General features: G+C 44.9%; 1 protein-coding gene across 1 annotated transcript in view; it reads right to left on the bottom strand.

Annotated features, from left to right (window-relative positions):
• rem2 (RAS (RAD and GEM)-like GTP binding 2) overlaps positions 1-14,609 on the bottom strand; it is a 35,237-nt gene that overhangs the window by 14,243 nt on the left and 6,385 nt on the right. The window contains exon 3 of the mRNA XM_058067393.2: positions 13,150-13,223. Coding sequence (XP_057923376.2) covers positions 13,150-13,223 — 74 coding nt within the window. The remainder of the gene's footprint in view (positions 1-13,149; positions 13,224-14,609) is intronic.

Consider the following 14,609-nt stretch of genomic DNA (forward strand, 5'->3'; position numbering starts at 1 on the left):
AAATTGTCCATAGGTATGAATGTGAGTGTGAATGGTTGTTTGTCTATATGTGCCCTGTGATTGGCTGGCCACCAGTCCAGGATGTACCCCGCCTCTCGCCTAAAGGCAACTGGGATAGGCTCCAGCACCCCCCACAACCCTCGTGAATTATTATGTTTTGATGGCAAACCTAAATGTTTTCAGTCTACAACAACAGTAAAGGAATTGGCCTCAGTCCTCCAATACTTCTGGAGATTCTAAATGTGTGCAAGCGTGTGACTGCCCTTGCCCTACATCCATAGTCCCCAAGGTAACACCCCCCCCCCCCCCCCCCATGGAAAGCTCCCAACCAACGCCTGAAGAATTCATCTCTCAAGTAGCCAAGTAGTATCAGATCAAACCCCGGAGCAGGAAATTCAAGGGAGTGTCCAGGCAATCTGTTTGATGGCGTACAAGAAAGGACAAGAGCAGCAACCGGGGGGACGGGGTGGGTGGGGGGGGGGGGGTTACTGGCCACCTGTCACTGTTTCAATAACAGAGGAAGAAGAATGAAAATAAACTAAGCGGGGAGAGGAAGCATTCTGCAGAATTGGGTACGCATATGTGTGCAAACCCAAAGACTGAATCGACTGAGAGTGTGATGCGGGTGCTTGGTAGGAAACCAAGTAAAAGCAAACCACGTAGGCACAGTAAGTCAGGATGGTGCCAACTCCCTCTCCCTTAATTAAGCAGCTTCTCTCTGTTCACAAAGAGCAGGCCATCTGTCATGAACGACTCTCCTCATGCGCAAACAGAAAAAGCCTCAATGGTACTTTAATAAGTACAATTCATTTAGAATTCAGAAATATATTGTGAATTATTACGTCTCATTTCATATGCTAGCAGGGTAACGTGCATCGATTGGACGCTGATCAGTATTGGATGATTTCTGTGAAAAATCATGTAATGGTAAATAACGGTTTTATTTCATTTGAACGTGCATCAGATTACAATTGAATGCATCACATAATCAGTTCACAGTTCCACATGTCCAAAAGGAGTAGGAAGAAGCAAAGCTTATTAAATCCTACCCCTCCATCTGGTACTTTTACAATCAGTAACTGTTACATTTGTTCACTTCCTGCTTTCCATAATACAGTTTAAGGTTTTTTTTTTTTTTTTTTAATAATGCACCTTGTACCGGAGTACGAGGTGATATGACCATACAATGCCATAATGGGTACCATAGTAAGTGTCAATGTAGTGATATATATAGCATATCATGACTGGTTCAAGACTCTTCATCCTTGTATTTAGCAAACATCAACTGCTTGTATTGTTTCTTGAATTCTTAATTTCTTAATTTAATTTAATTTAATTTAATTTAATTTAATTTAATTTAATTTAATTTAATTTAATTTAATTTAATTTAATTTAATTTAATTTTATTTTATTTAATTTTATTTAATTTTATTTAATTTTATTTTATTGGCTCATCGTTGTGCATTGTTTGAGGTCCTTACTCAATCCATTCCCTAGTTTGATTCCACATACTGAAATGCTATGGCTTTTTAATGTAGTCCTAGCATATAAGTGTTTTATTTAAATGTAGTTCTTCCCTGAGATCATATTTCTCCTCTCTTGTAGAGAAGTATTGGATGATATTTTTAGCTAATTGGTTATTTTTAGCCTTATGCATTATTTTAGCTGTTTGAAGATGAACTATATCAGCAAGTTTAAGTATTTGTGATTTTAGAAATAAGGAGTTAGTATGTTCTCTGTAGGCGGCATTATGAATTATCCTTACTGGCCTTTTTTGAAGTACATTTAGCGAGTGAAGATAGCTTTTATAGTTATTAGCCCATATTTCCACACAATGTAAGTAAGATATGGTAGAACCAGAGAGCAATAAAGAGTGTGGAGCATATTTTCATCTATTGTGATCCCCATATGCCGATAAATGCCTTTCAACGCCGATCACCTGTGGCTCGTACGATTGCAGCCTGCAGCCAAAACATAAACAAACATGTCTGCCGTGTGGAACTTACCTGCCAACACATGCTACAAAAACTATCTAGCGGGGTGGAACAAACACTATCACATGGAGTATGATGAGTTTTTCTTTTTTTAGATCATATCTGCAGGGGTGCCGCCAGGAACTCTGGGCCCCATGAAACAACAAATCTTGACCCGGCAGTCAGGGGGACCTTGGACAATAGCACTTTAATAGCATCATTAATACATTTCAAAATGTATTGATATTGCTGGATGATCAGCAGCATAAAATCCGCATCCTTACTAACAGCCCCTAAATGCACCGTCTAACATGTATGAATGCTAATGTTTCATATTATGTTTTTTTTTTTCTTTTACGCCACAGCCCAGTTCATTCGTTTGAACAAAACGTTCAAAGTACAGATACCTGATTTGCATACAAATCATTCTCAACTGCAGCTCTAAATTACTTATATGAATAAATCAATTTTTGATGGGCAATTGTTGCCATGGGCGACATCTTGGCATTTCTCAGTGCCACCATGGGTTTAAATCATATCATATCAATATCTACCGTACATTATATTCATTGCAACTGCTTCAATACATAGTAGATATGGTGTATATATATATATATATATATATATATAGTATTTGTCTTATTTTAGATGTAAAAGTGTCCACTCAAGCAAACCCAGACATCATCATCAGCCATGAGGTCGCATCTAGAGTTTATGGTTAGGGTTACGGTTCGAAAATCAGCATGTGACAAACCACAAACAACAGGCAGGCCCATAAAAAAAACAACAAATGTGAATATGAAGAGTAGGTGAACGTCCCTCTTGTTTGCTTACCAGACAACCTCCTCGATATGTTTTACAATTAAAGAAAAACACTACCAAAAAGTGTGACAGGAGTAAATCCACTTCTCTAATTTGCATATTATGACATCACCACGCTCGGGATTTGTCTCCATGATACCAAACAAGCTAATCAAAACATCTGATCCACTCAAGCAAACCCAGCCATCATCATCAGCCGTTAGGTCGCATCTAGAGTTTATGGTTAGGATTACGGTTTGAAAATCAGTATGTGACAAACCACAGGCAGGCCCATAAAAATGTGGGTTTGCATTTGTCTAGTTTACACATCGACAAATATGAATATGAAAAGTAGGTGAACATCCTTCTTGTTTGCTTACCAGACAACCTCGTCGATATGTTTTACAATTAAAGAAAAACACTACCAAAAAGTGTGACAGGAGTAAATCCACTTCTCTAATTTGCATATTATGACATCAACACGCTCAGGATTTGTCAGATCCCTGTCTCCATGATACCAAACAAGCTAATCAAAACATCTGATCCACTCAAGCAAACCCAGTCATCATCATCAGCCGTTAGGTCGCATCTAGAGTTTATGGTTAGGATTACGGTTTGAAAATCAGCATGTGACAAACCACAGGCAGGCCCATAAAAATGTGGGTTTGCATTTGTCTAGTTTACACATCGACAAATATGAATATGAAAAGTAGGTGAACATCCTTCTTGTTTGCTTACCAGACAACCTCGTCGATATGTTTTACAATTAAAGAAAAACACTACCAAAAAGTGTAACGGGAGTAAATCTATTTCTCTAATTTGCATATTATGACATCACCACGCTCAGGATTTGTCAGATCTTTGTCTCCATGATACCAAACAAGCTAATCAAAACATCTGATCCACTCAAGCAAACCCAGTCATCATCATCAGCCGTTAGGTCGCATCTAGAGTTTATGGTTAGGATTACGGTTTGAAAATCAGCATGTGACAAACCACAGGCAGGCCCATAAAAATGTGGGTTTGCATTTGTCTAGTTTACACATCGACAAATATGAATATGAAAAGTAGGTGAACATCCTTCTTGTTTGCTTACCAGACAACCTCGTCGATATGTTTTACAATTAAAGAAAAACACTACCAAAAAGTGCGATGGGAGTAAATCCACTTCTGTAATTTGCATATTATGACATCACCACGCTCAGGATTTTTCAGATCCCTTTCTTCATGATACCCAACAAGCTCATCAAAACATCTGATCCACTCAAGCAAACCCAGCCATCATCATCAGCCGTTATGGTTAGTGTTACGGTTTGAAAATCAGCATGTGACAAACCACAAGCAAGTGTCCCAACATTCTATTGATGGCTTTTATCCCGGGTTGAGATACTATCAGTGATGACATTGAGGAAAAAGCCAGCCTTTTTCAAAACAAAACAATAAACCGGAGTTGAACTTTTACTTTTTTTTTAATAAGCTGCACTCTCTGCTTCAAAGAGGATGTGTCAAATGTGGGGGATTTCATTCTGTTTTCTCGTGCACAGTGACAAAACTAGGTTTTCCTCCTCTTCTTGCTAACAATAAAGTCATCCACAGCCAAATCACCAGCACGCACAATCCAACACAGTCATGCACAAAAGTATCACAAGTTAGCAATCATTTGCTAAACACACAACTTTACTACCCCTAACTATTATTCATCTGCGTGAACATGTTGATGCACATTACACAACATTACCCCCCCCCCTCCAAGATCTGGAACACAGGTCCTGAACTCTTGCCATGTACTCACTCCCAAGTCATTTGCTCCACGACGAGAAAATCAGCTTACGGCTTTTAGAGAGACAAAAGGTCAAATTCATCTCCACCTGCCGTGCACACATGACACATGGTGCCACCACATGACCACCACTTGACTTCATCAAGATAAAAACCTGTCAACACCGAAAGAAAAACCACATAGATCAATAAAAATGTAAGGAAGATGAATGATGTCAAGAAGGGAGTCCAGCAGTGTGCAGGGGGGGGGGGGGGGGGGGACACACAAAGGAGGTCCTTTGCTCCACTGGCCCGATTAAGATCTCATAATAGGATGACAAAGCTTAGCACGGATGGAATGCAGAGTTAATATCTTGTTCTTTTTCTCTGCCTTGTTTACTGCTGTGGCCAAAACACTCCCCTTAGGGCAAGGGGTCTCAAACACGCGGCCCGCGGGCCAAATGTGGCCCGCAGGACACTAGTTTGAGGCCCCCGCCTTGATATGAAAGTTTAATGTTAGTGCGGCCCGCGCAAGTTTGATACGGATGCCGTATGGTATCATGTACCCAGAAAAAATTATTACGTTTGATTAATGTTCATGTTAAGGGTTAAATAACTGTTAATAGTTATCCTCTCTATCCGTGTGGAAGTGGTAAGTTTTTGGCTATTTAAGTTTAAAGGAAATACCATGAAGGTCGCTATAGCTCTCTAGTTTGCGAGTTAGCATGTGTCTCAAGACCCTGCAGTTGCGCAATATGTTGTAAATAAAAAGTATAAATGTGACTATAGTCGTGTTTTGTCATGTCTACAGGGCTCTAATAATGCTTTGTTCATTTTAATCTGAAAAAAATAATTTGTCTACCCACCAACTATATGTGGTTTCTTAAGTTTTTATTATTATTATTATATTTATTTATTACTGATTGATTTTCTTTATTCTTGATTTGTTTATTTATTTTTCATCTTATTTTGTGTAGAAAAATAAAAAGTAAGATATTTGAGAACAGTGGAATGTTTTATCAGAGCTTTTATTGTAGAAAATCGGAACCAAAGCACTGAAAAAGTTTGTATATTTTTCTGTTTTTAATAAATGCGTTTTTTTGTTTTTTTTTGGAAAACCTGATGCGGCCCAGTCCAGGGGTACACCCTGGACTGGTGGCCAGCCAATCACAGGGCACATATAGACAAACAACCATTCACACTCACATTCATACCTATGGACAATTTGGAGTCGCTAATTAACCTAGCATGTTTTTGGAATGTGGGAGGAAACCGGAGTACCCGGAGAAAACCCACGCATGCACGAGGAGAACATGGCCGAGGGTGGAATTGAACCCGGGTCTCCTAGCTGTGAGGTCTGCGCGCTAACCACTCATCCACCGTATATATGTATTTATTTCAAACTATTTTTAAAAGACTAAAAAGAAAAAGTGATGCACGGCCATTGAGTGGTTAGCGCACAGGCCTCACAGCTAGGAGACCCGAGTTCGATTCTACCCTCGGCCATCTCTGTGTGGAGGAAACCGGAGTACCCGGAGAAAACCCACACATGCACGGGGAGAACATGCAAACTCCACACAGAGATGGCCGAGGGTAGAATTGAACTCAGGTCTCCTAGCTGTGAGGCCTGCGCACTAACCACTTCTCCACCGTGCCGCCCACAATACAATATTATATATATATATATTGCATATATATTGCTTTCATTCCTCCCAATGTGGCCCTTCCTGGAAAAATGTTTGAACACCCATGCCCTAAATAAATCCTTTTCCGTCTCCCTTCCCATATCTTGATCTTCCTGAACTCACAGAACACACACGTGGAGGGCGTACAACCTCCCTGTGGAGACTAAAACAACCTGATGAGGTTTAATAGCTTCTGGGGATTAGGCCAATAAACAGGGAACTAAATTATGCAGAACAAAGTCGACCGAGGCTAAAAAAAAAAAAAAAATAGCAGAACAGCACAGAAAGAATTCCATGGAAAATTCCACACCCCTGGAGTGATGGAGCAATGTTTAGTTTCTCGCTCCCCCCCCCCCCCCCCCCCCCAAGCGACAAAAATGTACTCAAGCAGCAATTAACGTCGTCCAAATTCTGCCTAATTGGCTTCAACACAACAAGCAGTTTTGTCCTCTGGGTGGAAACAAATCTTCCTCGCTCTTAGTTGAGCATATAAACATGCCTGGCCTATTTTTGGCAGGCTGCACTGATAAAAGTTCCAAAACATGGAAAAGATGATATTGAAATGACTCCTAAGTTACAAATCAAATCAACTTTATTTGTAGAGCACTTTTCCCGCAAAAACATGTAACACAAAGTGCTTTACAGAATTAAAACAATTACCACAATTAAAAGGAAAAACAATTACTAAGAAAGCCCCGACCTCCCACCCTCCATACTAGACACACACACACAACATATAGACAAACAACCATTCACACTCACATTCATACCTATGGACAATTTGGAGTCGCTAATTAACCTAGCATGTTTTTGGAATGTGGGAGGAAAACCGGAGTACCCGGAGAAAACCCACGCATGCACGGGGAGAACATGCAAACTCCACACAGAGATGGCCGAGGGTGGAATTGAACCCTGGTCCTCCTAGCTGTGAGGCCTGCGTGCTAACCCCTCAATACAATATTCATTCATTTTCTACTGCTTATTCTCACAAGGGTCGCGGGGGTGCTGGAGCCTATCCCAGCTGTCTTCAGGCGAGAGGCGGGGTAAACCCTGGACTGGCCAGCCAATCACAGGGCACATATAGACAAACAACCATTCACACTCACATTCATACCTATGGACAATTTGGAGTCGCTAATTAACCCGGAGAAAACCCACGCATGCACGGGGAGAACATACAAACTCGAGGGTGGAATTGAACCCTGGTCCTCCTAGCTGTGAGGTCTGTGCGCTAACCACTCGACCACCGTGCCGCCGGTGTGTCTTTAATCTTTTTAAAAAAAATATCAACAGTCTCCACAGTCCTGAGGTTCTCCGGCAATCTGTTCCACAGGTGGGGGCCATAGTGGCTAAATGCTGCCTCACCGTGGGTTTTTGTTCTGGGTTTTGGTATAGTTAAAAGGCCAGTGCCGGAGCACCACAGGGTCCACGGGAGTTTATATGGTAAAAGCAGATCAGATAAATAAGAAGGTGCAAGGCCGTTAAGACATTTAAAAACCAGTATGAGAATCTTAAAATCGGTACAAGCTCAGTGGCTTGAACGTATCTTGAAATAATCCACCTTAAATAACAACATCACATAAGTCAACTTAATCTACAACGCAGAGGACATCATTGGCTGGCTGGCTGGGTGGATGAGTGGGTCAAGGCCAGGCGCTCAGTGTTTCTATTTTGGGATCACGCATGACTTATTTAAACCACGGCAGCCCTGTGTGACGGCAGCGACTGAAGCTGACCTCCATTCATGTCATGTCTACCCTGATTGTAGGTTTGTGAAGTATTTCGGCTGTAATCTGGCCGACTGTAATGTGGCCGACTGTAATGTACCACGTAGCACTTGAAGGAACAAAATCCTGGGGTGTGAATGTAACAGCTTATCGTCTCTGATGGCAGTTTGCATGGCAAGAAAAGGTGCCGCTCACACTGGACTGAGACAGTGACGCCCCCCCCCCCCCCCCACACACCCCGCCCCCACTCTCCCCAGCCAAGAACTGGATGTTAAACATTATGTTATGCATGCTTGAGTCGCCCAAGTGGCAGTACAGCACTCGATTCATCACATAGCAACTTAACACCCAAAAGGTGCACCTGATACAAACGTGTATCAGGTACACCCTGGACTGGTGGCCAGCCAATCACAGGGCACATATAGACAAACAACCATTCACACTCACATTCATACCTATGGACAATTTGGAGTTGCTAATTAACCTAGCATGTTTTTTTTTTGGAATGTGGGAGGAAACCGGAGTACCCGGAGAAAACCCACGCATGCACGAGGAGAACATGCAAACTCCACGCAGAGATGCCAGAAGGTGGAATCGAACTCGGGTCTCCTATCTGTGAGGCCTGCGCGCTAACCACTCGTCCGTCGTGCATCCCCATACACACATTATTAATGATAACTAACGTTAGTGACGTTAGTACCCGGAGAAAATCCACGCATGGAATGATGGAAAAGGTGCCACTCACACTGGACTGAGACAGTGACCCCCCCCCCCCCCCCCGCACCCTCCCCAGCCAAGAACTGGATGTTAAACATTATGTTATGCATGCTTGAGTCGCCCCAGTGGGAGTACAGCACTCGATTCATCACATAGCAACTTAACACCCAAAAGGTGCACCTGATACAAACATGTATCAGGTACACCCTGGACTGGTGGCCAGCCAATCACAGGGCACATATAGACAAACAACCATTCACACTCACATTCATACCTATGGACAATTTGGAGTCGCTAATTAACCTAGCATGTTTTTTTTTTGGAATGTGGGAGGAAACCGGAGTACCCGGAGAAAACCCACGCATGCACGGGGAGAACATGCAAACTCCACGCAGAGATGCCAGAAGGTGGAATCGAACTCGGGTCTCCTATCTGTGAGGCCTGTGCGCGAACCACTTGTCCGTCATGCATCCCCATACACACATTATTAATGATAACTAACGTTAGTGACGTTAGTACCCGGAGAAAACCCACGCGTGGAATGATGGAAAAGGTGCCACTCACACTGGACTGAGACAGTGACGCCCCCCCCCCCCCCCCCGCACCCTCCCCAGCCAAGAACTGGATGTTAAACATTATGTTATGCATGCTTGAGTCGCCCCAGTGGCAGTACAGCACTCGATTCATCACATAGCAACTTAACACCCAAAAGGTGCACCTGATACAAACGTGTATCAGGTACACCCTGGACTGGTGGCCAGCCAATCACAGGGCACATATAGACAAACAACCATTCACACTCACATTCATACCTATGGACAATTTGGAGTCGCTAATTAACCTAGCATGTTTTTTTTTTGGAATGTGGGAGGAAACCGGAGTACCCGGAGAAAACTCACGCATGCACGGGGAGAACATGCAAACTCCACACAGAGATGCCAGAAGGTGGAATCGAACTCGGGTCTCCTATCTGTGAGGCCTGTGCGCGAACCACTTGTCCGTCGTGCATCCCCTTACACACATTATTAATGATAACTAACGTTAGTGACGTTAGTACCCGGAGAAAATCCACTCATGGAATGATGGAAAAGGTGCCACTCACACTGGACTGAGACAGTGACCCCCCCCCCCCCCCCCCACCGCCGCACCCTCCCCAGCCAAGAACTGGATGTTAAACATTATGTTATGCATGCTTGAGTCGCCCAAGTGGCAGTACAGCACTCGATTCATCACATAGCAACTTAACACCCAAAAGGTGCACCTGATACAAACGTGTATCAGGTACACCCTGGACTGGTGGCCAGCCAATCACAGGGCACATATAGACAAACAACCATTCACACTCACATTCATACCTATGGACAATTTGGAGTCGCTAATTAACCTAGCATGTTTTTTTTGGAATGTGGGAGGAAACCGGAGTACCTGGAGAAAACCCACACATGCACGGGGAGAACATGCAAACTCCACGCAGAGATGCCAGAAGGTGGAATCGAACTCGGGTCTCCTATCTGTGAGGCCTGTGCGCGAACCACTTGTCCGTCGTGCATCCCCTTACACACATTATTAATGATAACTAACGTTAGTGACGTTAGTACCCGGAGAAAATCCACTCATGGAATGATGGAAAAGGTGCCACTCACACTGGACTGAGACAGTGACCCCCCCCCCCCCCCCCCCCCCCCACCGCCGCACCCTCCCCAGCCAAGAACTGGATGTTAAACATTATGTTATGCATGCTTGAGTCGCCCAAGTGGCAGTACAGCACTCGATTCATCACATAGCAACTTAACACCCAAAAGGTGCACCTGATACAAACGTGTATCAGGTACACCCTGGACTGGTGGCCAGCCAATCACAGGGCACATATAGACAAACAACCATTCACACTCACATTCATACCTATGGACAATTTGGAGTCGCTAATTAACCTAGCATGTTTTTTTTGGAATGTGGGAGGAAACCGGAGTACCTGGAGAAAACCCACACATGCACGGGGAGAACATGCAAACTCCACGCAGAGATGCCAGAAGGTGGAATCGAACTCGGGTCTCCTATCTGTGAGGCCTGTGCGCGAACCACTTGTCCGTCGTGCATCCCCTTACACACATAATTAATGATAACTAACGTTAGTGACGTCACTCACACTGGACCCCCCCCCCCCCCACAGCCATCGCCCCCCCCCCCCACCCCAGCCAAGAACTGGATGTTAAACATTATTTTATGCATGCTTGAGTCACCCCAGTACTGTATATATATATATCATATATGTGTCTGTGCATGTTTGTTGCCATGGTAACTTAAGTGTAGGTTAGCACACATATGGCTAGCGACAACCGTGCCACTTGGGAATGGGAGGAGTCATTCGGCATGCAGCTGTGCGGCATCTGTCCGTGTACGTCACCGTGCGATTATTGGGATTACACGTGTGTTATATGACGCTGATGCAAAAAGCGTAAAGAATAAGCGCGCAACGGTGGATTATTTAGGATGCCATCCACCCCCCATGCCCCCCTTCCCACCACCACCACCACCAACTGATGGCGGCTCTGGAGTTTTTCCAAGCATCACGCTGGCCTGCGTCTGCTTCTGCTTCGGCCTTAATACCCTTGCCTGGTATTTACACACGCGGAATAACGAATGTAATTAACACTCGGTGAGATTACCAACTGCGGAAATGACAGGAAGTCAAAATAATTAGGAGAGAGAAGAATGTGATGCACAACGGAATTCTTTCAGTGGAATTCCTTAATTGGAATATGAATAATTTAACCTTAAGGGGGAGACCCAGATGGTTCTAGTGGGCATCTGGAGAAAGATACATCACCACTGATACTTCCATTCATCCATTTTCCTCCGCTTATCCGGGTCCGGGTCGCGGGGGCAGCAGTCTTAGTAGGGAAGCCCTGACTTCCCGGTCCCCGGCCACCTCCTCCAGCTCCACCGGGAGGACACCAAGGCGTTCCCAGGCCAGCTGTGAGACATAGTCTCTCCAGCGTGTCCAAGGTCTGCCCCGGGGGCCTTTTCCCGGCTGGGCATGCCCGGAACACCTCACCAGGGAGGCGTCTGGGAGGTATCCGGACTAGATGCCCGAACCACATCAACTGACTTCTCTCAATGTGAAGGAGAAGCGGCTCTACTCTGAGCCCCCTCCCGGATGGGTGAGCTCCTCACCCTAACCACTGATACTTTCTCATGAGATTATTCATGGGAATTAATGCGGGGGTCGGACCCGTTGAGGTGAAGATTTACCATTTGATCCATGTCGCTAACTTTACGTATGATCATGAGCATTGGGTAGTGATCGAAAAGGACGAGATCACAGCTACAAGCTCCTCCCCTCTCTCTCCTTTACAGAGAAGGTGAGAATTCAGGAGAGATGCGGTATAAAGGTTTCAGTCCACTGCATAAGGAGCCAGATGAGGTGACTCGGGCATCTGCTCGGGATACCCAATGGACGCCCCACTAGGGAGTTGTTCAGGGCACAAAGGCCTCGGCAAAGACCCAAAACCTGCTGGAGAAACGATCTCCAGCTGCTACCGCCGCGACCAAACCTCGGAATGATGGATGGATTTATTTAGGAAGCAGATCAAGCCAATCACAGGGCACATATAGACAAACAACCATTCACACTCACATTCATACCTATGGACAATTTGGAGTCGCTAATTAACCTAGCATGTTTTTGGAATGTGGGAGGTACCCGGAGAAAACCCACGTATGCACGGGGAGAACATGCAAACTGCACACAGAGATGCCAGAGGGTGGAATCGAACTCGGGTTTCCTAGCTGTGAGGCCTGCACGCCAACCACTTGCATACCGTGCAGCCCTGCTCCATAACATATCAACAAAAAAATTTCATTCATTAATTTTCTACCGCTTATCCTCACGAGGGTCGCGGGGGTGCTGGAGCCTATCCCAACTGTCTTCGGACGAGACGCGGGGTACACCCTGGACTGGTGGCCAGCCAATCACAGGGCACATATAGACAAACAACCATTCACACTCACATTCATACCTATGGACAATTTGGAGTGAGTGTGAATGGTTGTTTGTCTATATGTGCCCTGTGATTGGCTGGCGACCAGTCCAGGGTGTACCCCGCCTCTCGCCCGAAGACAGCTGGGATAGGCTCCAGCACCTCCCGCGACCCTCGTGAGGAAAAAGCGGTAGAAAATGAATGAATGAATGAATGAATGAAATGGATCGGGGTCCTATGAAAGAGACAGTGATAACAGCATAAGCAGCGTTATGACTGTAGCTTTAGGTATAAGATCCTACTCCACATGTCCCCATATTGGGGGGCCCCGACATTGGTGAATGTCTCTTAAGTATTGGGGATCACCCATGTTTTCTATTTCTAATGAATAGACTTTCACTTTCAGGTAAGGAAAAACACAATGAAATCGAACGTTTACAGATCCAAGCATCAACTAAGTATTCGATGTCGAACTACCAGACTGGGAACCAGAAAGCTACTTACTGACCTGTTTCCAATTGTCAAAAATGATGACTTTGCTGTCCTCGTCGTCGACTGTGACAGTACACTCGTAGCCTTCACCTGCAAGGAAAACAATGGCGGTAAATACAGGGAGCGTGATATGTCGTGGAAAATAGTATGCAGCAAAACAACAAATCTAAAAAGCAGGATAACGGCGTCTGGACTAAGTGAAATGTCAACTGTCTCATCGGCTGTGGGAAAAATTCTTTTCAGGCTCTGCCGTAACATTTGAGAAAATGTCAATCTAATTCTTAAGATTCTGTGCTCGGCACAACTGAAATATGTTGTGGCTGACTAATATGCCAGGTAGTGGTGGGGAAAAACCGGATCATTCCGGTTCATTCAGTAAAAAGATCTGTTCATTTTGGTCATTTTGGTCAATTGGTCGTTAGCCTGTGACTCGGTCAGTCGTGTCGAGTCAGTCCGTTCACTCATGTTCACGTTCGTTCCGACTCAACTGTCGGTCATGAATGAACGGCGGACGAGTGTCGGTCAATCTCTCGGTCTCGGTCATCCAGTCAGCTAACCCCACCCACCCATAGATTGAGGAGTGACAATAGGATAAGACAGGCAAGAACGCAGATAGTAAAAAAAAAAGCATCAGCAACTGAACTGAACGGGTATTTTAGGGGCGGTGACCTCGTTCATTCCGTTCACAAAAAAGAACTAGGTCTTTTGACCCGTTCGTTCAGTTCGTTCAGTTCGTTCAGTTCGTTCAGTTCGTTCAGTTCGTTCAGTTCGTTCAGTTCGTTCAGTTCGTTCAGTTCGTTCAGTTTGTTCAGTTCGTTCAGTTCGTTCAGTTCGTTCAGTTCGTTCAGTTCGTTCCGTTCCTTCCGTTCGTTCCGTTCCTTCCGTGCGTTCGACACACCACCAATGCCAGGAGAATTTGGGGGTTGCAAAGCCTAGCGTTTAAGACCACAGTTCTGTTCGCTCCGTTCGCTCTGTTCGTTCCGTTCGACACACCACCAATGCCAGGAGAATTTGGAGGTTGCATAGCCTAGCGTTTAAGGCCACAGTTGCGTTCGTTGCGTTCGTTGCGTTCGTTGCGTTCGTTGCGTTCATTGCGTTCGTTGCGTTCGTTGCGTTCGTTGCGTTCGTTCGACACACCACCAATGCCAGGAGAATTTGGGTGTTGCATAGCCTAGCGTTTAAGACCACAGTTCTGTTCGTTCCGTTCGCTCCGTTCGCTCCGTTCGTTCCGTTCGTTCCGTTCGTTCCGTTCGTTCTGTTCGTTCCTTCCGTTTGTTCAACACACCACCAATGCCAGGAGAATTTGGGGGTTGCATAGCCTAGCGTTTACAGTTCTGTTCATTCCGTTCGTTCCATTCGTTCCGTTTGTCCCGTTCGTCCCGTTCATCCCGTTCGTTCCGTTCGTTCCGTTCGTTCGTTCGACACACCACCAATGCCAGGAGAATTTGGAGGTTGCATAGCCTAGCGTTTAAGACC

This window comes from Doryrhamphus excisus, linkage group LG6 (genome assembly GCF_037039965.1).
Source record: "Doryrhamphus excisus strain RoL-2023G ecotype Guam linkage group LG6, RoL_Dexc_Guam_v1.1, whole genome shotgun sequence".
Lineage (NCBI taxonomy): Eukaryota > Metazoa > Chordata > Actinopteri > Syngnathiformes > Syngnathidae > Doryrhamphus > Doryrhamphus excisus.